The 27865-nt window shown below is 43.0% G+C and overlaps 1 protein-coding gene across 6 annotated transcripts in view; it reads left to right on the forward strand.

The window, feature by feature from the left end:
* The first annotated feature begins 797 nt into the window (after positions 1–797).
* Positions 798–27865, forward strand: part of LOC120033379 (sodium- and chloride-dependent GABA transporter 2-like) — a 41089-nt gene continuing 14021 nt past the window's right edge. For 2 of the 6 annotated variants that reach the window (XR_005473954.1, XM_038979697.1), the window contains exons 1-7: positions 1852–1964; positions 4259–4506; positions 7089–7223; positions 12711–12851; positions 17115–17202; positions 17555–17687; positions 25671–25805. Coding sequence is in view for 5 of the 6 variants with exons in the window: in XM_038979697.1 (XP_038835625.1) it covers positions 1918–1964; positions 4259–4506; positions 7089–7223; positions 12711–12851; positions 17115–17202; positions 17555–17687; positions 25671–25805 (927 nt within the window). In the remaining variant the exon portion in view is untranslated. Of the gene's footprint in view, positions 919–1514; positions 1624–1851; positions 1965–2489; positions 2758–4258; positions 4507–7088; positions 7224–12710; positions 12852–17114; positions 17203–17554; positions 17688–25670; positions 25806–27865 lie in introns of those variants that run through there. The other 4 variants (XM_038979700.1, XM_038979698.1, XM_038979699.1 and 1 more) reach the window with 4 other exon arrangements.

Genomic DNA, 27865 nt, shown 5'->3' on the forward strand with positions numbered 1-27865 from the left:
TAACACTTCGTTCAGCTGTTGCACAACCTACATCCATCCACCAACAATCTTGTACTTTTTTGATGGCTTTTGGGTGGGCGATGATTTATTCTGAATTATTAGAAAGGTTGTCATATACGGTTACTTTAATATTGAATAAACACACTAGATTACATGTGGACTTTGAGTCAAGAAAATAAGTATTCCATTTAAGGTCTTCATCTTGGATGAATAAAATGGGTAGGCTATGCACTGGTCAATACATTTTAGAGCCTGCAAGGCTATAAGCTTTGCATGCTTGGGCAATGAGGAGGGAGCGCAAATACAGAAATGTTTGAAAGGCTTAGAGTTGAATCCACTCAGTGCACAGTTCTTCAGGCCTTTTCACACTGCATTGTTCTTAGCCCCTGGCTTGCCTTAGCCCTTGGCTAAGACTGACCCTGGGCTAGCTTAGCATGTGTTCACATAAGCAGGGCTAACTGAAACCGACTGTCACTTTTCCGGAGTAGAATATTCAAATTAGGGGACTGTGATTGGCTCACCCTGGGCTAAGGTTGGCGCTATCCTACATTTAATATGTGCAAGTGTAATCAGTCGCTTAGCCCTGGGCTAAAAGCTCTCTTAGTCCAGGGCTAAGGAGGGCTAAGCGCAGTGTGAACACTATTGACAATTGCATGACAACTAGAAAAAAGGGGAAAAATTTGAAAATAATATTTGGTAAGAATTTTTTTTCATTTGATTACTGGCCGAATACTTTTAACCACTAGGCTACCTGCCTCTCCCCTGTATTTTTTTCTTAAGTTAGGAAAACAATACCCTATACAAGTCCCTTCTTTCACGGAACAATGCCTCATTTGGATTACGAAGAGGATCGTGAATTGCAAGTACATATTAGGGGACTTAGAGAAGGCTGGAGACGAGAAGGACATTAAAGACGAGGTAGAGTCCCAGTTCCAACAGGGGTTTGGTTTTAGGGGGTTCCGTTTTACCAAGAGTAGAGTGATCATAATCTACTCTTGGCATTACAGTGGCTTTAAACAGGTTCATGCTTAGTCTTGTATCTATTGGGGGTATTATTAATTGTGTGTGTTAATGTCTACAATAATAGTATCGGACTAGCTGTGTATTCACTTATGGTCCATAGAAGATCACCTGTGCTGTCTACTGCAGTACGTTTGCAAGTCAACTGTACTTCAACTGTGGTTATGTTGCAGTTAGACTGCAATAATACTCTAGTCATATTATGTTACTGTAACTTCATAGCTACAAGATTTTTTCTTTTAGGGGAGAATTTAAAATGTCTGCTGTGCACCGTCATCGGGAATACAGCAGGCAAAAGAACCCCCAGCAAGACGCATTTTCCCCTGTGTAACACTCATGCCTTTCGCCTTGAAGGATTTCTAGCATTGGCGACTGTTCTTTGTAAGTGCTGTAGGACCCGCTACTAGTGAACGCCTTTCGGCTTCTAATGCTGCGTTCAAGTGCTAGTCGGAAACCTGAAAACTCAGAAAAACCCCGAATTGTTACTGGTTGAACGCGGCACGCGTATAACTACAACCAGTTAGCTAGTCGGACATTTAAGTGTTTCCTAGTTCCGAATAGCACGTGAACGCGGCAAATGTACAGGCTACTCTTCGGAATTAGGTAGGCTAAAATAACCGCGGTTGTTTTACATGAACACTTGCCGAAGGGGACTTTACATCTGTCGTAATCCTTGTGAAATGCTAAATGTTGTCCACGAAAAACGCATTGTTTTTAGGCTATTTGTGTGGTTTCATTTGCGCTGTTGTATGGTGTATGAAAGTTTTCGCTTACCGTACCAAATGAAACCTGATTTATAAATGATTAACGCAGTAATTCTAAAGTTCACCGTTTACATATGCTCACATAACTATTTGTGTTGCCCGTGAGGTGTGTTATGAAAGGCACAAGGAAGGCATGTTGTGGAGATCCGTCTCTATATTCATTGTAGGCTATCATACCAGGTACAGGCACGTTTTTTTTCACTAACTACTTTTGCACTTGATAGGAAAGCTAAGCAAATGTCATCATTGTGTATCGTTAATGGCCAAATGCGAACTGTTACAGATAATAATAGTGTAGCAACAGCGGCCACACTAGTCCAAAATCATTGCAAACTACGCCTCTAGCCTAATAGTGTAGCAACAGCGGCCACACTAGTCCAAAATCATTGCAAACTACGCCTCTAACCTAATAGTGTAGCTACAGCGGCTACACTGTAGCCCAAAAATAATTGCAAGCTACGCCTCTATAAAGGATGCAAAAATGGGACCTTTGTCTTCTGACTAGGCTATTACATATCCGTTGTAAACGGTGAAATTCCTCCTAGTGTTGAAAATGTGTCTTTGCTCTCTCTGTCCCTCAATCTATATGAATCCTGGAAAGGTTATATCAGAGACCGTAAAAAGCAGGGTTATGTAGGAGCACTTGACTTACATCACTATCTCACGAGACACAGGTAAAACCAAAGACTGTGGTAACAACATAGTAGTCACATGACAGTTTGAGTAACCCAGCTGACAATAGAAAGCAATAGTAAGGGTGTCTTTCCTAGGCACTAAGTCTAGGCAGTGGATCGAATCCCCGAGCTGACAAGCATTGTTACCAACTCCTCAGTAAGGAAAGTAGCTATTGGCTGCCCTAAAAGTCTCTAGAAGTCGCTAAATTACGTCATCGCCTAATTTGCATAACTGGCCATGTGCATGTAATTGTGATGGACGCTGTAGGAGAGGAATAACGTCGTGGGAGAGACAAAAAGTGAGTAAAAAACACCCTAAATATGTTTAGAACTACAAATTAACTTTCTTCTGTCGATTCTTGTTTTTTATAATGTCACAATTCCAACCCTCCTCCTTTATCTGGGCTTGGGACTGGTAAAAGTGACCCAAAAGAGAGACTCTGGCGGAGTTACTTAGTATTTTATTTTTTTGTATTTTGTTTTTTATATTTACATCCCGGGATCAGCCAGCGGCGGCTTCCCGCATGCGCGATTCATTTGCAGTCTGGACGTGGAGGGGTGAACATCTCCTGCTCTGACTGCAGCTGGGAGGGTCTGGTGCGCAAGGACTGGGCCGCCTGTGAGTGCTTTGGGACGGGGGTGACCCAGGCGCCCCGACCCAGGCGCGAACCAGGGACCCTCTGCACACATCAACAACAATCACCCACGAAGCGTCGTTACCCATCGCTCCACAAAAGCCGCGGCCCTTGCAGAGCAAGGGGAAACCCTACTTCAAGTCTCAGAGCAAGTGACGTAACCGATTGAAACGCTATTAGCGCGTACCCGCTAACTAGCTAGCCATTTCACATCTGTTACACTCACCCCCCTTTCGACCTCCTCCTTTTCCGCAGCAACCAGTGATCCCGGTCAACAGCATCAATGTAACAGTATAACTTTAGACCGTCCCCTCGCCCCGACACGGGCGCGAACCAGGGGCCCTCTACACACATCAACAACAGTCACCCACGAAGCGTTGTTACCCATCGCTCCACAAAAGCCGCGGCCCTTGCAGAGCAAGGGGAAACCCTGCTTCAAGTCTCAGAGCAAGTGACGTAACCGATTGAAACGCTATTAGCGCGTACCCGCTAACTAGCTAGCCATTTCAGGAATGGAGTTGGAATGGAGTTGCTCACGTTTACATACAAACAGACTGCAGAATTGATCCGTGGCACAGGAGCATATGTGGTGCCAGTCTACGACTTGTACTTGTATTTAAATCACAATTTACAGTTAGTTGACAGCCCCCGAAACACCAAACGCACATATACAAACACACACCTTCTAGACCTTGGTCCCAACTGGTACCATATTTCCTACATAGTGAGCTACTTTTGAATAGGGTGCCATTTGGAACGTAAACCTTGTGTAGCCTGAGGAAGTCAGATAGCAGACACACACCCGACACAGGGCTGGCCATGAGAAGGGAGGCACAGATAAGTTACGCAGGCAGGCCAACCGTCAGAGAAGCACCCTACTAAGGTTGGTCACTCCATCGCAGGCGGCAGAGATGTAAGCACGCATGTAAACCCTCGCTCTCTCTCCCATTCTGTAGCCACATTTTGTATTTTTCCTTTGTTTATCCCACCTATGGCTCCTCAATGGTCATTCATCTTCGCTGTTACAGAGATGCAAGCTCCCTGCCATCTCTCTCTCTCTCTCTCTCTCTCTCTCTCTCTCTCTCACTATCTCACTAACTCTAGCCTAATTCATATTTTTCCCATATGGCTGTCTTATTCTCATCCATCCCCTCTCTTTCTGTAGGAGTGTGTGTGTATCTCTACCGGATCCCGTCATGTCGACCCAGCCTGCTCCGGAGCAGGGAGCTGTGTTGCTGAACAGTGGCCTGCACATGAAGAGCAAGAAGGGGCTGGAGGCCGGGAAAGTGGAAGGCCTGCAGGCCCGGGGCCAGTGGGCCAGCAAGGCAGAGTTCCTGCTGGCTGTGGCGGGACAGATCATAGGCCTGGGCAACGTGTGGAGATTCCCCTACCTGTGCTACAAGAATGGAGGAGGTGAGAAACTTAAGTTTGAAGGAAAGACGCTACCACAGATGTCAGAGCTAACTGTACTCTTTTAATCATAACGTCAATGGAACAATACAGAAAGTGGGCGCCATAAAATAACCCTACGGTCAACCACTGTAAGAATAACATCTCACGTGACTTCCTACTGTATAGACATAACACTATGTAGGCCTTATCCTGGAACCCAGAATTAAATGTTATGGTACGAGTCTGTCACGAGACTAAAGTAGGCCTACATGATAAGTATGATAAGTACAGTATTCACCCACCTTGGATTTTTTCACATTATGTTGCGTTACAAAGGGGGATGGAAATAGATTTAATTGTGATTTATTTTTTGCAATTGAGCTACACAAAATATTCCACAATGTTAGTGAAAATAAAATTCCATTGATTTTTACAAATGAATACTAATTTATTAACTAAAATATAGTTGTTGCCTAAGTATTCACCCTCTTTTGTTATAGGCAAGCCTTAATCAGTTCAGGAGTAGAATTTGGCTTAAGAAATCACATAAGTTACATGGACTCACTCTGTGTGAAATAATAGGTGTTGACATTATGTTTTTATAACTACCCCTTCCTCTTTCTCCCATGTATACAACACATGTAAGGTCCCTCAGTCAAGTATTGCATTTCAAGCACAGATTGAACTACAAAGAGCTGGGAGCTTTTTGAATGGTTTATAAAGAATGGTAGTGATTGGTAGATGGGTATCAATAACAAATCAGACATTTAATATCTCTTCAAGCATGGTCAAGTTAATAATAAGGCTGTGGATAATGTATGAAACCACACAGACGCAGGTGTCCTTCTGAGCTGCAGGACGGGAAAGAAAGAAAAAAGAAAGAAAGGAACTGCTCGGAGATGTCACCATGAGGCCATTGGTCATTTTAAAATAGCTACGGAGTTCAATGGCTGTGATGGGAGAAAAATGAGGGTGGATCAACAATATTGTAGTAACTTCACAATAATGACCTACACTTAGAAAAAAAGGTTATATCTACAACCCTAAAAGGATTATTCAGCTGTCCCCATAGAAGAACCCTTTGAAGAACCCTTTTTGGTTCCAGGTAGAACTCTTTTGGGTTCAATGTTAGAACCTTTTCCATAGAGGGTTCTACATGGAACCAAAAAGGGTTCTCCTATGGGGACAGCCAAATAACCCTTTTTTTCTAAGAGTGTAAATGGCGGCGTGAAAAGAACAATAACAATATATAGAATACAACGCACTAAAGTAATACAAAAAAAAACTGGGCAAAGGGATACACTTTTTGGCCTAAATGCAAAGCCTTATGCTTGGGGCAAATCCAACACAACACATCACTGAGTAACTGCCTCCTTATTTTCAAGCATGGTGGAGGCTGTATCATGGTATGGCAGGTTTTCTTCTGCATAGAAAAGTCTTGGGTGGGCCGCCTAAGTGTTTTTTTTTCGGGCCTCCTATATCCAAACAATCAAAAATACATTATTTGGGGAAATAGTGTAAAGTTAAACGACTTAAACTAGATATAAAGTTTGTAGAAAAGATAATGGACCTATATATTTTTTAAATAAGATCATCTTTGAGAACTATCAATCACCAAAATTAAAGCTAGACAGGCAGAGAGTATCTAAAATTCCAAAAATGATGCATTCAGGTGTAGTTTTGTCATTGTTATAATGTTTCAGTCTCTCCGATAACATAAGAAATGGAAAGATGTGTAGAATTGCAGAAAATTTGCTTTAGAGGACCTCTAAAATGTTCAGTCAGTGACTGTTCCATTGGCCATGGCCACGTCCATGGCCACACTCCCGCCACGCCTACCACCTAAGCCCCATTTTGATCCAGAAGAAACCTTGTAGGGTATGCTTGACATCGGCAAAGACTGGGTAGTTTTTCAGGATAAAAAGAAATGAGAAGTCCTGCTTCAGTCTGCTTTACACCAGACACTGGAAGAGGAATTCACCTTTCAGCAGGACAATAACCTACAACACAAGGCCAAATCTACACTGGGATTTGCTTACCAAGAAGACAGTAGAAGTTAGTTTTGACTTAAATCTGATTGAAAATCTATGGCAAGACTTGAAAATTGATGTCTAGCCATGATCCCCCAATACCTTGACAGAGCTTGAATGATTGGGGGCAAATATTGCACAATGACAATTAAATCCATTTTAAATCCCAGTTTGGAACAATAACATGGGAGGAAATCCAAGGGGGGTGAATACCCACTGTACATTGAGAAAGGACGCTGAGTTGATATAGGGGGTAGTAGATATTCAAATGCAATCTTTGTGTGTCTCTCTTTCTCTGTCTGTCAGTATGTCTACTTCTCTTTATCTCTTCCTCTCTTTCTCACTCTTTCTCTCTCCGTCTACCCTCAGCTCTAACACACCTGATTGTGGACAACAGATTCCTATAGCTTAAAGACAACTATAGTAGTATTATCCCCATGGGGGAAAAAAGTACATACATATGCATAGTTTCTGGGCTATAAATAAGAGACAAAGTCAAAGTGCTGAAGTGCTATATTGTACTTATGTCTCTTTCTCTCTTTATCTGTGTTCATCCCTCTCTCTCTCTCCCAGGTGTGTTCTTTGTGCCCTACCTGTTGTTTCTGGTTCTGTGTGGTGTTCCTCTCTTCCTGATGGAGACCTCTCTGGGTCAGTATACCAGCCTGGGAGGGGTCAGCGCCTGGAGGAGCATCTGCCCACTGTTCGGAGGTACACACGCACACACGCACACCACCCCAAAGTATACAGCCACGCACAAATAGGGCTGTTACGGTGAGCTGATGTTGCGCAAAATTTTATAGGCTTTGCAATTGCGTTAGAAAACAGAGTGATGGCCTCTATTAAAAAGACGAGGTTCCCATCAGCTTTCTAATGGCTAGGCCTACTATATTTATTTCTCAACTTTCCTAATATTAAGCACATTGCTTCTCTTCACAACAGGAGTACAGCCTACCTGGCTGGCATGAAAATGAACCATGGGAAACGCATCCTCCATTCGCTATTTAATTGCATAGATGACATGTATTTTTTCCCCCTGCCCCTGTTTCAAGACAGGTGCATGATAATGGTCCATTCTAAATAAAAAAACGTATATTATTTAGTATATGTAAAGACAAAATTAAATCAGGAATAGTCTGATGGGTGACAATATTAGCCTATCACTTGTGAATGATATACTGTATTATCACTTGTGAATGATGCCCAGCTTGTGTGCAGTAAGGCAACAAACAGCGCATTCCTTTTTTTGGTGACGTTTTGTTCATATCATAGTCACACACCTCATGTAGCCTATCCCATAAGCCTATATATTTTAATAAGGTTTGTATCACAACTAAAGTGGCCAAATAACTTCTTAAAATTTAAGCACATTAATGCGATTTACAAGGGGTGTAGAGCCTAACTGGCATGGATATGCAGCATGTGAGTTTCAAGTTTGGGGAAGATCATTTTTTTTACCATAAAAATACACCTTTTATAATAAAAGCATTACATGCATAATCACATTTGCGGTCACTTTTGAGAATGGTGTTTTCCAGCTAATTGATTGCATGTTGGAACATTCATGCTGATATCCTACTGCTGTGTGCGCATTGCTGTGCTTATAATGTGAAGAAATAGCCTAATAGTTTACCAACAATTTAAGCTAAACGTTCTGATATGTTACGTCAACCTCATTGCTTACAAAATGTTTTGCTGTTGTGTCAACCTCAATGCTTACAACTGTTTGTTTCTGGCACAGAATAGAATAGGTCAACATTTGTACTATGGGGGATAGTAGATTGACGTAGGCTAGTGCTTTTGCTGTTCGTTAGGCCTACTCATCTTGTTGGCTGACAAAAAGTAAATAAGCCCGATGTGTCCGTCTTCACTTGTAGCCTGTGAGAAAGATCATTGGCTAATCGTAGTTACCTTTCAGTGGCAATCACAGGCGGCCGGTGGCACTGTAATTGGGGAGGACTGGTTCATAGAACAAAGTAGATGGAATGGTATCGAATACATCAAACACATGGTTTCCATGTGTTTGATAACATTCTATTCACTTCATTTCAGTCATTGGAAGCTTTGCTCTTCTGTTCTAATCTATGTGGAATATTTTTGTTGTTGTTGCTAAATTTGCTCCTTGGTGGCTTTCCACGGAAACCTTTTTAACCAAAAAAACTGAAGTCAGACCCCTACTTAATGAGACTTGAATCATCCCAAATTTCATCAGGATCATTGTTTCAAAAGGCATTTTTTGATTTGTCAACACAGCTCCTTCCTGTTCACTTCCTAAGCACTGGGATGACACACATAACAAGTCATCAATTTACTCTGCTGAGTTTGTTTCAGCGGGAAAAAGCACACTAAAATCTTTGCAGAAATATCCACGTGTTTTTGCAAACGTTGAATTGTCTACATCTGGCTAACCAATTGAAGTAATCCAAAAATGATCAGATTGCGTTACTCATTTCAAGTAATCCAATGGATTATGTAACTCAAGTCAATCGCACGTATACACACACACGCACCTTTTATACATGCCGTACTTGATTAATGAAATTTGAATTGATTAGAATGCAGTGTCATGCTGACAACCTGTAATCCTTCCACACGCCCTGATTAGATCGATGTGTTACACACATTGACCATTCCCTGGAGTGGACACTCTTATCTTTCCCTTAATCCAGTGCTGATTTTAGCATGTAAATCTTGGTGGGGCAAAAATGTAATTATGTGAGATGCATGCCAGCAAAGCCACAACACTAAACAATACATTAATTTCTCTATACCACTGCTACACCTGGCTATCAGTGGAGCCTTGTCTGGCAGCGAAACAATTCAGTCATGCAAAACAGGCTCTACCCCAACTGCCCTGAATGAGGGGTCGCCACTGCCTTAATGACCTTACACACATGTTCAAAGACACTCTCACTCTTCTGTGGTGCCATGTGTTATTGTTTGTTTTGACAAAACAGTGAGAGGGTTTAAGTTATGTTTAGTTGGATTGGATTGGACAGACTGAAATGAATGAGTTAAAGCCTCAGACTTGATGATGATGATGGCTACATCTCTAGATTGAACTGTTCAGGTGGAGCACAGGTATAGGGAAGCTAAGCTACACTCAACCCTCTCGTTTGATCTTATTCTCAAATAGTCTCCTCGTCTCCCTTGGACGTTTTTAGAAGTAGATGAGTCTAGGAACTACTTTTCAGTCTCGCTGTATCCTACTACTCCCAACTGCATTGTCTAAACCATCGCGTGTCTCGCGAGACACATGCGTCTCTTGGCGACGTAATTGGTGACTCGCGGCAATAATCTGAAAGAATGTGTTTTCCTCAGTCAGCCGAGTACGCCGCTTAGTTCATAGAATCGTGGTATCAGTGGCAGTTTCTAGTGCCTCTGGCGCATCTCGAAGTAGTTTTTGTCCTACGAATTTGGCTCTAGATTTTCTAGATTCAGGATAACTGAGGGAGATGAATTGATTCTCCATAAACGAGCATACATAAGATTGTTTGATGACCATCCCTGATGTTTTCCTGAACATTACAATACCTTTCTGATGCATTTCAATCATTCCAAGGCCTGCTTCCTTCACACTGAAATGTGCCATTACCTGATATAACATATCTTGTGCTAGACAATATCATTGGGATGATGGCAATAAGGTCAAACTCTTAACGATTCATCACATTTGTTTCTGATATCCTCAAATGTCCGAAAGTAGAGAATCCGGTCATCAAATAGCTTGAAGGTCCGTGTTAATAAATGTAAGTATTATGTATCAATTCATTTAATATCATCGGTGAATCCATTTTAGTTTGTGACCGCCTCCAACCCCCGTTCTTCAATGGGTATGGCGGCTCACCAAGGGATTTTGTTTTACAGAAGTGGGTACCTCTGAAATATTAGTGACTAACACTGGTCTAGACGGTTCTACATGGGACATGTTCATGAGGGAACACCGTAGTGGAACATTTTACAACAGAAAACAAAAACACGCATATCTTATTAAGTTCAGATATTGCCTCGTTTTGTAACGTTTCGTAGCCTGGGTACCTGTCTGTTTGTGCCATCATGCCACACCTTGCCACTCCTTGTCATGCCAAACATGTTTGGCATGATAAGGAGTGGCATGATGGCTCAAATAGACTGGTACCCCGGCTCTGCCTGCTGGACACAACCTTGGTGTGGTACTTTCTACAGGTGCAGCCAGATGACTAGCTTCTTAGCAAAGCCACCCGGTCGACACATTGTAAACGTTGTCTATCTTGTAAACAAGCTGGTGTTAGAACTCTCTGCCTCTGGATAGCTTTCCGTTTCACGTAAACATGCCTATTCCTCCTCCTCCTCTCCCCCTCATACAGACAGCTGCTGTTCTCTGTCCGTATGGCCAACAGCTGCACAGACACACTTACATGCTCGTACACACACACACACACACACACACACACACATACAGTGCATTCGGAAAGTTTTCAGACCCCTTCCCTTTTCCCACATTTTGTTACTTTACAGCCTTATTCTAAAATGTATTAAATAAATAAAAATCCTCATCAATCTACACACAATACCTCATAATGACGAAGCGAAAACAGGTTTTTAGACATTTTTACTAATGTATAAAAAAAAAATAACAATAATACTTTATTTACAAAAGTATTCAGACCCTTTGCTATGAGACTCGAAATTGAGCCCAGGTGCATTCTGTTTCCATTGATCATCCTTGAGATGTTTCCACAACTTGATTGGAGTCCACCTGTGGTACATTTAGTTGAATGGACATGATTTGGAAAGGCACACACCTGTCTATATAAGGTCCCACAGTTGACAGTGCATGTCAGAGCAAAAACCAAGCCATGAGGTCGAAGCAACTGTCCGTAGAGCTCAGAGACAAGATTGTGTCAAGGAACAGATCTGGGGAAGGGTACCAAAACATTTCTGCAGCATTGAAGGTCCCCAAGAACACTGTGGCCTTCATCATTCTTATATGGAAGAAGTTTGGAACCACCAAGACTCTTCCTAGAGCTGGCCGCTTGGCCAAACTGAGCAATCGGGGGAGAAGGGCCTTGGTCAGGGAGGTGACCAAGAACCAGATGCTGTGCAGTGATGCTCTCCATCCAACCTGAACTCCCCAAATACAGGTGTGCCAAGCTTGTAGCGTCATACCCAAGAACACTCAAGGCTGTAATCGCTGCCAAAGGTGCTTCAACAAAGTACTGAGTAAAGGGTTGAAATACTTATGTAAATGTAATATATATATTTTGTATTATACATTTGCTAAAACCTGCTTTTGGGTATTGTGTGTAGATTAATGAGGGGAAAAAACAGTTGATCAAATTTTAGAAGAAGGCTGTAATGTAACAAAATGTGGAAAAAGTCAAAGGGTCTGAATACTTTCCGAATGCACTGTACACGCTCGCACAGACACACAGAGCCCAGATAAGACAGCAGGCGTGGAATGTTTACAGCGAGTTGTGTGATGGCCAACAGAGCCATGTGTTAGCAGAGGGACAAACACTGCTGCTGCATCTGTGTTTTGGTACATTTAGTACTAGTAGATTTTTAGATGTGTCTGCCTGTGCACGTGTGCATGCTCTTTAGTGTGTCCTAAGTTTTAAGGGTGAAATCTTTTCTTAAAAGCTATGCAAATGTGTGTGCACATTTACTGTACTGTTGTTAATCCATAATTTACATGGGGGGGTTAAAGTTTGTGTGTGGGTGTGTCTGTTTTAGCGTTTTTATCGAACGGTTAGTAACGACCACTCAAGATGATTGGTTAAAAGCCAAGTTGTGCGTTGTTCATGAAATCTCACAGGAAATGCACACTAACGGTTTAATTTGAATTATAGCTGTGTATCCATGAGAATGTATCTGTATTTTTTTCCCCTGTGCCTGCGTGTGTGTTGTCTGTGTGCCTCTGCCTGTGTTTGAGTGTGTGGGTTTTGTCTGTGTCTGTGTGGCTGTGTTTGTATGCATGTGTGCGCGTGTGTGTGTGGGTGTGTAACTAAAGTTATTCATGCAGTAAAGGTCTGACAAAGTTTTAGACACTTTTGGTACTTTTGTGTCCATGAGAGTCCATGTGACTTTAAAAAAAATGTTTTAGTCCTTGATTGTCATGTTTTATTAATTTATTTAACCAGGTTAGTTTCAAGAGAGACCTTGACCTGGAATGTGATTTGTAGATATAAATAAAGTATTTCGAATGTGTTTCCACAGGTCTGGGTTTTGCCAGTCAGGTGATGATCCTCCATGGGTGTGTGTATTACATTGTGGTCCTGGCTTGGGCTCTCTTCTACCTGGTCCACAGCTTCCAGTCAGAGCTGCCCTGGGCCCACTGCAACAACACCTGGAACACAGGTACACCATGTACTGATACCATTTTCACACTACTGAGTCAAACTGAGTCAAGCTGTACTTGGCTGGCCTGTTTATGCATCCAAAATATTTGCTGGAACCATACTGGAAGTTGGGGATGTTGATGGGTTATCTTATTTTCAAAGAGGAAATATCAAGTGCAGCTCAATTATCCGGTCCAAGTATTTGAAAGTATTTCACCTACAGGTGCCAATGTACCTATTTGTCCCAGGCTGTGAAATATTTCACATATTTCTCTTTATCTTCCAAAGGCAGTTTACTTGCGTTTTTCGGCAGTTGCTATTGCAGTTTTCCCCAATTGTTAACCCACGTTTGCTGAAACTACATCTAAGGTACTCGAAAGTCTAAACACAAAAAAAGTTTGCCAATTTCCCCAAAAACCACAGACATCTTGCAAAATGAAACGCAGTAATCAAAATCATGTACTCCGTGCTCAAAATGAAACTGTATACAAATGAGATACACATAAAATGAACCTAACAACCAAGATCACACTAATATGACATATTCAAAACACTACTATCAGAAACTATTTCAGTGTAAAGACTAAGATTTTGTTGATATACTGTGTATTGTTTGTGTGTACTCAAACAAGAAAGGAACACAAATGCAAAAATGTAAGTTTTATATTTTAACATGACTCAGTACATGTCAAACAGCATACTGTAAGCACACAGTAAAAATGCAAAAATACAGTAAGTATACAGTTGAAGTCGGAAGTTTACATACACCTTAGCCAAATACATTTAAATTCTGTTTTTCACAATTCCTGACATTTATTCCCAGTAAAAATTCCCTGTCTTAGGTCAGATAGGGTCACCACTTTATTTTAAGAATGTGAAATATCAGAGTAATAGTAGAGAGAATGATTTATTTCAGCTTTTATTTCTTTCATCACATTCCCAGTGGGTCAGAAGTTTACATACACTCAATTAGTATTTGGTAGCATTGCCTTTAAATTGTTTAACTTGGTCAAACGTTTCGGGTAGCCTTCCACAAGCTTCCCACAATAAGTTGGGTGAATTTTGGCCCATTCCTCCTGACAGAGCTTGTGTAACTGAGTCAGGTTTATAGGCCTCCTTGCTCGCACACGCTTTTTCAGTTCTGCCCACAAATTTCCTATGGGATTGAGGTCAGGGCTTTGTGATGGCCACTACAATGCCTTGACTTTGTTGTCCTTAAGCCATTTTGCCACAACTTTGGAAGTATGCTTGGGGTCATTGTCCATTTGGAAGACCCATTTGCGACCAAGCTTTAACTTCTTGACTGATGTCTTGAGATGAGGCTTCAATATATCCACATAATTTTCCTACCTCATGATGCCATCTATTTTGTGAAGTGCACCAGGCCCTCCTGCAGCAAAGCACCCCCACAACATGATGCTGCAAGCCTCCCCCTTTTTCTTCCAATCATAACGATGGTCATTATTGCCAAACAGTTCTATTTTTGTTTCATCAGACCAGAGGACATTTCTCCAAAAAGTTCGGTCTTTGTCCCCATGTGCAGTTGCCTACCGTAGTCTGGCTTTTTTATGGCGGAGCAGTGGCTTCTTCCTTGCTGAGTGGCCTTTCAGGTTATGTCGACATAGGACTTGTTTTACTGTGTATATAGATATTTTTGTACCTGCTTCCTCCAGCATCTTCACAAGGTCCTTTGCTGTTGTTCTGGGATTGATTTGCACTTTTCTCACCAAAGTACGTTCATGGTTCCATGGTGTTTATACTTGCGTACTATTGTTTGTACAGATGAACGTGGTACCTTCAGGCGTTTGATTCATCCTTGAGCGCAATTTCCAGACTTGTGGAGGTCAGATATTCTTTTTTTCTGCAATCTTGGCTGATTTCTTTTAATTTTCCCATGACGTCAAGCAAAGAGGCACTGAGTTTGAGGGTAGGCCTTGAAATACATCCACAGGTACACCTCCATTTGACTCAAATCATGTCAATTAGTCTATTAGAAGCTTCTAAAGCCATGAAGTAATTTCAGAAATGTTCCAAGCTGTTTAAAGGCAGTCAACTTAGTGTATAAACTTCTGACCCACTGGAATTGTGATACAGTGAATTATGATTGAAATAATCTCTCTGTAAACAATTGTTGGAAAAATTACTTGTCATGCACAAAGTAGATGTCCTAACCGACTTGTCAAAACTATAGTTTGTTAACAAGAAATTTGTGGAGTGGTTGAGAAACAAGCTTTAATGAGTCCAACCTAAGTGTATGTAAACTTCCGACTTCAACTGTATTTTGCATATGCAAAGGTAGAAAAATAGGCCTATACTGTATGTTAGATCAATTGTACGGAATAGATAAAGAATCTGTCGCAATACAGTAAAATCAAGAAACAAATACTCAATTGTGAAAACAAAATCTGTCATGTCTGTTGTTTTGGTCCAGCCACAGTTTTTCATTAACATCACAGGCAATATTCTCCTTGGTCAGACAGCGGGGTAAATATCTTCTGGCATGACGCTTCCACCCCTGACAGGACTCTGCTGGAATGTCACCACAGGCCGTTTCCCGGAGAAGGGCCATACGTTCATGGGGTTTGTGATCATACACCTTCCACCACTATGCTAAAAACAACTCCTCAATGGGGTTGAGAAATGGGGAATATGGTGGGAGATAGAGAACTATAAACCTGGGATGGTCATGGAGCCAATTGCGGAACTGAGCAGCCCGATGGAATGTCACGTTCTCCCAAATTAAAACATGCATTTGCTGCTCAGGATCACCTGGCCCTCTCTGCTCTGGCTGAAAATGATTGTCATGTAAAGGTGTTCAGGAAATGTAGGAGATGGGCAAATTTCTATGGGTGGCATGGCGGTGGAGGACCCCATTGTGGCTCATAGCTGCACATATGGTGGCATTTCCCCTGCCCTGGCCAGGTACATCATTCATGGCACGTTGACCAATGATGTTGGTCCTTCCTCTTCGTCTTCGCTAAATTGAATCCAGCCTCATATATGAGTTCCTAGGGGATGAGACTTGCATTCAACTCAATGCTTTTCTGATATGACAGTAAATAGTGTAATTGCTGTATAGCAAAGTTCACTGGCAACATCAATGAGTCTCTAATGTTTCAAGAGTGTAGTACTAGTACATTACCTACTTGCACATATCATGCCGTTTTATCCTTCAGTCTTTGGGAATTCCTTTCAAATGGGTCTCTGTAGATCTGCTTCATCAACAGTGTTTCTTAAGGGTGGTTGATAAGCTCACTCTGATGTTATGTTAAAATGGCAGTGTTTTCAATAATCTGTTGTTGGATTTTACAATGGTAGCCTCCTGTTCGTCTGTGAATAGACATGTTCTACCACCACGTGGCGGTCGTCTTTCAGTTCTACATAAACAAAATACCAAACAGTAAACGCTACAGTAATAGCTATTAGTAATACAGTATACAGCTACTAGTATACAAGATAAACATGTTACAAGTAGTATAGCTCCCAATTTCATACATACAGTAATACATGAAACATTGACTTTGTTTCCCCTTACAGTATGTTTTGGAATCTACAGTCTTTACTGTGCTTTATGTTGTACTACTGTGAATTAGTAAAAGTACTAGATAGGTCCAAGTACATACCTATTCTCATTTTGGAACGTCCGGATGATGGATGTTACGGTGAAGCGGCTCAGATTGGGCAGCACTCTCTGCACAGCCTCTCTCAAGGTCAAGGCATGGTTGACCACATGGTCCATCACAGTCGCCAGAATTTCAGAGAAAACTCTCCTTGTTCTTGGTCCTCCTCCACCTCCATCTCTTCCTCTACCTCTTCCTGCCACGTTTGCTTCCATTGTTCTCCAAACAAAGTACTCGCATGTAGCCTTTTTATCCATACCAAAAGTCTGATTGCAAAGTGAACATTTACTCAATTAGTGTTTGCACGTATGAAGAGTGAAAGTGATCAATTGGTAATTGAGCTTAGCTTTTTGAAGAGTGTTGCTTTTCATTTGCACACAATAGATTTTAGTTGTGAAGGTTGTGCCAAAGGTAGTGAATTGTGTGTTTGTTTTGCCAAATGGTTGTTATAGAACTGCAATCTGAGTGTAAAGCAAAACATGTGCCAGTAGCATTGCAGATTTGGTGTATGGTTCTGCTAAATTAGTTACATGTTTGGGTCATTGTTTTAGTTTTAGTGTGTAAACAACAAGTTTTTTTTTAAGAGAAAGAGGTATGGGATGTTATGGATTATGAGTTGAGCTAAGGTGATCATGTGTTGAAGTTCTGTCTATGTCTTGTAGATACCTGTGTGTTGTTTGACTGTCAGAACCTAACTTCTGGGACCAGCCTACCAGAGAACGCTACCTCACCTGTCATCGAGTTCTGGGAGTGAGTCTCACCCACATTCCTTACAACACTACTGCATTTTGTTTTCTTAGAAATTAAGGTAAAGGGGCATTCTATGCAGCTTTGGGCTGGCATTTTAAAATGTGAGGTATTAACGATGGTGTGTCCGTGAATTGCCAAAGTACGTATTAGGGGACATAGAGAAGACTGGAGAGAAGAAGGACATTGTAGACGAGGTAGGGTCACATTTCCAACAGGGGTTTTGGTTTTAGGGTGTTCAATTTTACCAAGAGTAGAGTGATCATAATCTAACTTTGGCATTACAGTGGCTTTAAACAGGTTCATGCTTAGTCTTGTATCTATTGGGGGTATTATTAATTGTCCGTCCGTCCAGGCGGGAGGTCCTGCAGCTGTCCAGTGGACCAGATGAGCTGGGGCCAGTCAGCTGGAGGCTGGCTCTGTGTCTGCTGCTAGTCTGGGTCGTCTGCTACTTCTGTGTGTGGAAGGGGGTCAAATCCACTGGCAAGGTGAGCACAAATACACATACATACAGTGGGGTCTGAAATTATTGACACCCTTGACAGAGATTAGCAAAACAATGATGTATAGAATAAATCATTCAAATACTGAGCTATATTGTATTACATTTTTGGGGGGGAAATTATAATATTTTATACTAATACAATTGCTCAGAGAAAACTATTTTGTTTAACAAGTAATATTTTTTTCCCACAAAAAGGTAGGGGTCAAAATTGACACCCCTGCTTTCAAAACCTTTCAATACCTCACCTGGTGAGGATAATGCCACTGGGCCTTTTTATAAAATGTTTTATGAGATTGGAGAACACATTGGGAGGGATCTGAGACCATTCCTTCATGCAGAATCTTTCCAGATCCTTGATGTCCTTTGTGTGCTCTTATTGACTGCCGTCTTCCATTGAAACCACAGGTATTCAATGGTGTTCAAGTCCGGAGACCATTGCAAAATGTTAATTTTGTGGTCAATTAACCATTTCTTTGTGGATTTTGATGTGTGCTTGATGTGTGCTTATATATACAGTACCAGTCAAACGTTTGGACACACCTACTCATTCAAGGGTTTTTCTTTATTTGTACTATTTTCTACATTGTAGAATAATAGTGAAGACATCAAAACTATGAAATAACATATGGACTCATGTAGTAACCCAAAAAGTGTTTTATTATATATTTGAGATTCTTCAAAGTAGCCACCCTTTGCCTTGATGACAGCTTTGCACACTTTTAGCATTCTCTCAAGCAGGAATGCTTTTCCAACAGTCTTGAAGGAGTTCCCACATATGCTGAGCACTTGTTGGCTGCTTTTCCTTCACTCTGCAGTCCAACTCATTCCTAAACATCTCAATTGGGTTGAGGTTGGGTGATTGTAAAGGCCAGGTCATCTGATGCAGCACTCCATCACTCTCCCTTCTTTATCAAATAGCTCTTACACAGCATGGAGGTGTGTTGGGTCATTGTCCTGTTGGAAAATAATGATAGTCCTACTAAGCTCAAACCAGATGGGATGGCGTATCGTTGCAGAATGCTGTGGTAGCTATGCTGGTTAAGTGTGCCTTGAATTCAAAATAAATGAATGACAGTGTCACCAACAAAGCACCATCGCACCTCCTCCATGCTTCACGGTGGGAACCACACATGCGGAGATCATCCGTTCACCTACTCTGCGACTCTCAAAGACACAGCGGTCGGAACCAAAAATCTAAATTTTGGACATATTTCCACCGGTCTAATGTCCATTGCTCGTGTTTCTTGGGCCAAGCAAGTCTCTTCTTTTTGCTGTCCTTTAGTAGTCGTTTCTTTGCAGCAATTCAACAATGAAGGCCTGATTCACGCAGTCTCCTCTGAACATTTGATGTTAAGATGTGTCTTACTTGAACTCTGTGAAGCATTTATTTGGGCTGCAATCTTCAGTTAACTCTAATGAACTTATCCTCTGCAGCAGAGGTAACTCTGGATCTTAATTTCCTGTGGCGGTCCTCATGAGAGCCAGCTTCATCATAGCGCTTGATGGTTTTTGTGACTGCACTTGAAGAAACTTTAAAAGTTCTTGAAATTTTCCAGATAGACTGTCGTTTCTCTTTTCTTATTTGAAGCTGTTCTTGCCATAATATGGATTTGGTCTTTTACCAAATGGGCCTATCGTCTGTATACCACCCCTACCTTGTCACAACACAACTTATTGGCTCAAACGCATTAAGAAGGAAAGAAATTCTACAAAATTAACTTTTAAGAAGGCACACCTGTTAATTGAAATGCATTCCAGGTGACTACTTCATAAAGCTGGTTGAGAGAGTGCCAAGCATGTGCAAAGCTGTAATCAAGGCACAGCAACCAAATCAAGAAAACACTCGCCAATGAGCTTGACCAAAAGCCATCACACACAACACCCATTCTGGCTAAATCCTATGGTTTTCATCCACTCCTTCTAATCAGGGACTGATTCAGACCTGGAACACCAGGTGAGTGCAATTAACTACCAGGTAGAAACCAAAATTAGAAGTGTTTCAGCCCTCCAGGACCGAAATTGAACAACCCTGCTATCGACCAACAGTAATCATACCTCCTTTGCTATGGGAGTACTGTACATGAAGAATTCCACTTAAACCTTCATGGCCAATGGATTGGAGATGGACAGTATAGATCCGGTTGATATAGAAAGTATCATAGATGTACAGTTGAACAGATGTGATTGATATAGAACAGTGGTTCCCAAACTTTTTATAGTCCCATACCCCTTCAAACATTCAACCTCCAGTTAAGTACCCTCTCTAGCACCAGGGTCAGCGCACTCTCAAATGTTGTGTTTTGTCATCATTTGAAGCCTGCCACACACACATTACACAATACATTCATTAAACATAAGAATGAGTGTGAGTTTGTCACAACTCGGCTCGTGGGAAGTGACGAAGCGCTCTTATAGGACCAGAGCACAAATAATAATATAGTAATAATCAATCATTTTCGTCTTGATTTAGCCATCTTACATATAAAACCGTATTTGTTCATAAAAAACTGTGAATAACTCACCACAGGCTAATGAGAAGGGTGTGCTTGAAAGGATGCACATAACTCTGCAACGTTGGGTTGTATTGGAGAGAGTCTCAGTCTTAAATCATTTTCCACACACAGTCTGTGCCTGTATTTAGTTTACATGCTAGTGAGGGCTGAGAATCCACTCTCACATAGGGCATCAGTGTCTTAACCACGTGATTTGCCAAGGCGAGAAACTCTTGAGTGCCGCCCTATCCAGAAATCTGGCAGTGGCTTTTGATTAAATTACATTTTCACAGAACCGCTTGTTGCAATTTGTATGAGGCTCTCTTGTTCAGATATCGGTAAGTGGACTGGAGGCAGGGCATGAACGGGATAAGGAATCCAGTTGTTTGTGTCGTCCGTTTCGGGAAAGTACCTGCGTAATTGCACACCCATCTCGCTCAGGTGCTTCGCTATATCACATTTGACATTGTCTGTAAGCTTGAGTTCATTTGCATGCAAAAAATCATACAATGATGGAAAGACCTGTGTGTTGTTTTTGTTAATGCAGACAGAGAAGAGCTCCAACTTCTTAATCATAGCCTCAATTTTGAATATAGTTGCGGAGAGACCCTGTAATTGTAACGGTTTTCTTCCAGGGGTGAAGGAGAGGACCAAAGTGCAGCGCGGCTAGTGTTAAACATGTTTAATAAAGAACAAGTAAAACACTACAAACAACAATACAAAATAACAAATGTGCAAAAACCGACACAGACCTATCTGGTGCAGACAATCAAAGAGACAGGAAACAAACACCCACAAAATCCCAACACAAAACAAGCCTCCTATATATGATTCTCAATCAGGGACAACGATTACCATCTGCCTCTGAGAACCATATTAGGCTGGACATAGAAACAGACAAACTAGACACACAACATAGAATTCCCACCCAGCTCACGTCCTGACCAACTAAACACATACAAAACAACAGAAAACAGGTCAGGAACGTGACAGAACCCCCCCCCCCCTCAAGGTGCGAACTCCGGGCGCACCCCTAAAACTCAAGGGGAGGGTCTGGGTGGGCATCTGTCCGCGGTGGCGGCTCCGGCGCAGGACGAGGACACCACTCCACCACTGTCTTTGTCCCCCTCCTTAGCGTCCTTTGAGTGGCGACCCTCGCCCACGACCTTGGCCTAAGAATCCTCCCCAAGGCCCCCACATGATTTAGGAGGTAGCTCAGGACAGAGAGGTAGCTCAGGACAGAGAGGTAGCTCAGGACAGAGAGGTAGCTCAGGACAGAGAGGTAGCTCAGGACAGAGAGGTAGCTCAGGACAGAGAGGTAGCTCAGGACAGAGAGGTAGCTCAGGACAGAGAGGTAGCTCAGGACAGAGAGGTAGCTCAGGACAGAGAGGTAGCTCAGGACAGAGAGGTAGCTCAGGACAGAGAGGTAGCTCAGGACAGAGAGGCAGCTCATGACTGGAGGGCAGCTCATGACTGGAGGGCAGCTCATGACTGGAGGGCAGCTCATGACTGGAGGGCAGCTCATGACTGGAGGGCAGCTCATGACTGGAGGGCAGCTCATGACTGGCTGGCGTCTCTGGCAGCTCCTGACTGGCTGGCGTCTCTGGCAGCTCCTGACTGGCTGGCGTCTCTGGCAGCTCCTGACTGGCTGGCGTCTCTGGCAGCTCCTGACTGGCTGGCGTCTCTGGCAGCTCCTGACTGGCTGGCGTCTCTGGCAGCTCCTGACTGACGGACGGCTCTAATGGCTCGGGACAGACGGACGGCTCTAATGGCTCGTGGCAGACGGACGACTCAGACGGCGCTGGGCAGACGGACGACTCAGACGGCGCTGGGCAGACGGACGACTCAGACGGCGCTGGGCAGACGGACGACTCAGACGGCGCTGGGCAGACGGACGACTCAGACGGCGCTGGGCAGACGGACGGCTCAGACGGCGCTGGGCAGACGGACGGCTCAGACGGCGCTGGGCAGACGGATGGCTCAGACGGCGCTGGGCAGACGGATGGCTCAGACGGCGCTGGGCAGACGGATGGCTCAGACGGCGCTGGGCAGACGGATGACTCTGGCCGGCTGAGACGCACAATAGGCCTGATGCGTGGTGCCGGAACTGGAGGTACCGGGCTGAGGGCACGCACCTCAGGGCGAGTGCGGGGAGGAGGAACAGGGCTCTGGAGATGCACTGGAAGCCTGGTGCGTGGTGTAGGCACTGGTGGTACTGGGCTGGGGCGGGAAGGTGGCGCCGGATATACCGGACCGTGAAGGAGGACACGCGCTCTTGAGCACCGAGCCTCTCCAACCTTACCAGGTTGAATGGTCCCCGTAGCCCTTACCATCTGCCTCTGATTGAGAACCATATTAGGCTGGACATAGAAACAGACAAACTAGACACACAACATAGAATTCCCACCCAGCTCACGTCCTGACCAACTAAACACATACAAAACAACAGAAAACAGGTCAGGAACGTGACAGTAATCCTAGATTCAGATCATTCAGGCGAGAAAAAATATCACCCAGATAGGCCAGTCATGTGAGAAATTCGTCATCATGCAAGAGGTCAGACAAGTGAAAATTAGGGTCAGTAAAGAAAACTTTAAGCTCGTCTCTCAATTCAAAAAAAACGTGTCAATACTTTGCCCCTTGATAACCAGCGCACTTCTTTATGTTGTAAAAGCGTTACATGGTCGCTGCCCATATCATTGCATAATGCAGAAAATACACGAGAGTTCAGGGGCCTGGCTTTAACAAAGTTAGCCATTTTCACTGTAGTGTCCAAAACGTCTTTCAAGCTATCAGGCATTCCCTTGGCAGCAAGAGCCTCTCGGTGGATGCTGCAGTGTACCCAAGTGGCGTTGGGAGCAACTGCTTGCATGCTCATTACCACTCCACTATGTCTCCCTGTCATGGCTTTTGCGCCATCAGTACAGATACCAACATATCTTGACCACCAAAGTCCATTTGATGTCACAAAGCTGTCCAGTACTTAGAAATATCCTCTAATGTTGTCCTGGTTTCCAGTGGTTTGCAGAAGAGGATGTCTTCCTTAATTGACCCCCCATAAACGTAACGGACATATACCAGGAGCTGTGCCAGGCCCGCCACGTCTGTTGACTCATACTGCTGTAATGCATATAATTCACTGGCTTGTATGCGAAGCAATAATTGTTTCAAAACATCTCCTGCCATGTTACTGATGCGTTGTGAAAAAGTGTTGTTTGATGAAGTCATTGTCTTTATAATTTTTTGGGCCTTTTCCTCCAGCATTGTCCCAGCCATATCCGCAGCAGCAGGAAGAATTAAGTCCTCCACAACAGGGCTTGCCTGTCCTAGCCACTCGTTAGCTCAACATATAAGACTCTTCTAGCCCCTTCTTATTAATGGTATCTGTTGCTTTTATACATGTCTTACTACTCGAAAGTCGTCTTTATTCTCGCTCAAAAAACTCCCGTGTCTTATTTTTAAAATTGTCATGTTTCATTTCTAAATGTCTTCGCAAGAGTGAAGGTTTCCCTTGAGAGAGTAATGTGATTAGATGTTAATTATTTGACTAGGCTACCTGTCTGTAGGCTATCTGTATTTGACATTGTGTTGTTATTTCACTGAACACTAGATGGTTTAATTTCATATTTGGCAGTGCAACGAGGCTACTCAGGCGAGGAAGAAATCCTCACCCAAATGTATAGCCCCGTTAGAAGAAATGTACTGTTTGAAAATGTGAATCACATTTTTATTTGGCGTACCCCCGATGGCATTGCGCGTGCCCCTGGGGGTACCCCAGTTTGGGAATACCTGATATAGAATATGAACTCAGCAAAAAAAGAAACGTCCTCTCACTGTCAACTGCATTTATTTTCAGCAAACTTAACATGTGTTAATATTTGTAAGAACATAACAAGATTCAACAACTGAGACATAAACTGAACAAGTTCCACAGACATGGGACTAACAGAAATTGAATAATGTGTCCCTGAACAAAGGGGGGGTCAAAAGTAACCGTCAGTTTCTGGTTTGGCCACCAGCTGCATTAAGTACTGCAGTGCATCTCCTCATGGACTGCACCAGATTTACCAGTTCTTGCTGTGAGATGTTACCCCACTCTTCCACCAAGGCACCTGCAAGTTCCCGGACATTTCTGGGGGGAATGGCCCTATCCCTCACCCTCCGATCCAACAGGTCCCAGATGTGCTCAATGGGATTGAGATCCGGGCTCTTCACTGGCCATGGCAGAACACTGACATTCCTGTCGTGCAGGAAATCGCGCACAGAACGAGCAGTATGGCTGGTGACATTGTCATGCTGGAGGGTCATGTCAGGATGAGCCTGCAGGAAGGGTACCACATGAGGGAGGAGGATGTCTCCTTGTAACGCACAGCGTTGAGATTGCCTGCAATAACAACAAGCTCAGTCCGATAATGCTGTGACACACCGCCCCAGACCATGACGGACCCTCCTCCTCCAAATCGATCCCGGTCCAGAGTACAGGCCTCGGTGTAACCTTCATTCCTTCGACGATGAACGCGAATCCTGCCATCACCCCTGAGACAAAACCGCCACTCATCAGTGAAGAGCACTTTTTGCCAGTCCTGTCTGGTCCAGCGACGGTGGGTTTGTGCCCGTAGGCAATGTTGTTGCCGGTGATGTCTGGTGAGAACCTGCCTTACAACAGGCCTACAAGCCCTCAGTCCAGCCTCTCTCAGCCTATTGCGGACAGTCTGAGCACTGATGGAGGGATTGTGCGTTCCTGGTGTAACTCGGGCAGTTGTTGTTGCAATCCTGTACCTGTCCCGGTGGTGTGATGTTCGGATGTACTGATCCTGTGCAGGTGTTGATACACGTGGTCTGCCACTGCGAGGATGATCAGCTGTCCGTCCTGTCTCCCTGTAGCGCAATCTTAGGTGTCTCACTGTACAGACAATACAATTTATTGCCCTGGCCACATCTGCAGTCCTCATGCCTCCTTGCAGCATGCCTAAGGCACGTTCACACAGATGAGCAGGGACCCTGGGCGTCTTTCTTTTGGTGTTTTTCAGAGTCAGTAGAAAGGCCTCTTTAGTGTCCTAAGTTTTCATAACTGTGACCTTAATTGCCTACCGTCTGTAAGCTGTTAGTGTCTTAACGACCGTTCCACAGGTGCATGTTCATTAATTGTTTATGGTTCATTGAACAAGCATGGGAAATAGTGTTTAAACCCTTTACAATGAAAATCTTTGAAGGTATTTGGATTTTTACGAATTATCTTTGAAAGACAGGGTCCTGAAAAGGGGACATTTATTTTTTTGCTGAGTTTAGAAGGTATTATAGCATTTTCGAATGGAATTGAAATGTACAGTATAGATGTGGTTGACATAAGGTATCATAGATGTACAGTTACATATATGTGATTGATATAGAATCTAGATTCTAAAACTTATCATGCCATTTTCGGTTGGATTTTAGATATTATTAATCTAGAAGCTATCCTACTGTTGTTCCAGGTGGTCTACCTTACCACCACGTTCCCCTACTTGATGCTGGCCATCCTGCTGGTACGTGGCATCACCCTGCCTGGAGCTGCCCAGGGCATCATCTACTATCTCAATCCCAACATCACCCGCCTGGCAGACCCACAGGTACCTGCGACCCACCCTCATACCCGCCCACTACCCACGCCCATACCCGCCAACATACTGGGTCTTTTTTGATTAGGCACAAAACTGAAGAAAACTGACAAACAGGGAGAGACTACCAGAACTTGTCCCATAAGAAAAGCTTACATTGTGAAACCTTTTAGAACGTTTTTCAATGTGTGCACTAATAAACACGACCCTGGTCATTTCTGAGAGAATACTGATTGGACTGGCTGCTTTTTAGCGAGTCCCAAGCGCCCCTCTATTGGAGTAGGTCTAGTCTGAATCAGTCTATGTAGGGTGTCAACCCACTCGACCCAGAGTGGTTGAAAACCACTTTGGTGTTGACATTTCTCTTCCTTATTCGGCTTGGGCGACATAACATATAATACCAGTGGCGGTCGGTGCCGTTTAAGATTAGGGAGGACGATTTAGTTTTCTTTGAGCATGGCCTTATTTCTATTACAGCATATTGGATGACTGATATTCCATTTACCCAGCTCAATGTAACATAGGTTTAGGCTACTACATGATACTTAAATTTGCGCTATACCCATCATGAGGTTGCTACAACCTAGCCTACAAGTGAAAGTTTATAACGTAGGTGCACAGGTTGAGAGTAATTGGAGTAATCAAGGTGACAGACAGTGACACATTCAATACCCTCTTGCCTGCATCTAGCTGATCTGGTGTGTAATCATTCGTCCAAACAGTTGCAAAACCTTCCGTTTTGCAACTAAAACAAATTCAGCTCGGTTCATCCCTGTTTCATTGCGTTTGCTTCCATTTAGGAAACATTTTGCAACAGAATCTGCGGAATAAGTATAACCCGCGCAAACAGTTCACTTTCTTAGCAGCCATATACAGCATCATCACTTTCCACAGTGTATAAATCCTTCTCGCATCTATGCGCTCTCCTCCTCTCACTTTTTCCCTTTGCTAGTGGACTTCAGTGCACAACACAACAGCTGTCTGTGACCAAGTGAAAAAACCTCTCCAAGCCAAACCTTCATACCATAACCATTAACCACTACACTGCCTACATCGTTGTCACCATATTATCTAACGTCATAGTCAACATAGCTACTAGAACTGACTCATTAGTAAACCCACAATCCAATCCATATGTACAATCACACAGTACAGTGTACAGCAAGCTGTTTAGCAGTTACACCGGCCAGCCCCGTTGGCAATAAATGAATATGACTAAAAGCTTACTTTCACTTGGAAGAGTTGCAGTGTTGGATAGCCAGCTAGCTAACATAAATTGCATTCGTCTCACTGTTTGTTTCAGGTTGTTGAGTATGCTAAATTAGCTGCATTAGCTAGCTAAGTAAGTGAAAGGTAAACTAAAGAGAAAACGATACAACAAAATATAGCTAGCTCTCCCTCTGCTGCTTCTTCTTTAAATTTTGAAAAAATGTTATTTGTTCAAAACTGTAAAACTATTGTCTTTGAGTCAACTACTCACCACACACTATGTACGGCAGTGCTAGCTAGCTGTAGTTTATGCTTTCGGTACTAGATTCATTCTCTGATCCTTTGAGTGAATGGACAACATGTCAGTTCATGCTGCAAGAGCTCTGATAAGTTGAAGGACGTCCTCTGGAAGTCGTCATAATTAGGGCTGTGGCGGTCACGAAATTTCGTCAGCCGGTGAATGTCAAGAAGCGAATTGTCGGGTCTCACGGTAATTGACCGTTTAATTAACATCAACACATTTAGCATCTCCTGGCTTCCACTACAAGCCACTGATGCATACCTTTGGAACATCTACATTTTAATAACTCTAATAGATCCATGTAAAATAGCCTACACCTTCACAATAAATCCATTATTTATTTTTAGACAGGTCTAAAGAAACATGATATGAAGAAAATGTTGTCTATTTCAGAAGAAAAGAATAGCACACTTAGCACACTCATTTATGTTAGGTCCTGATTATTATTTTTTGATTTAACTACGCAAGTCAATTAAGAACAAATTCTTATTTACAATGTTGGCCAAGGAACAGTGGGTTAACTGTCGTGTTCAGGGGCAGAACAACAGATTTTTACCTTGTC

The sequence above is a fragment of the Salvelinus namaycush genome, chromosome 40 (genome assembly GCF_016432855.1).
Source record: "Salvelinus namaycush isolate Seneca chromosome 40, SaNama_1.0, whole genome shotgun sequence".
NCBI classification, from domain to species: Eukaryota; Metazoa; Chordata; class Actinopteri; order Salmoniformes; family Salmonidae; genus Salvelinus; species Salvelinus namaycush.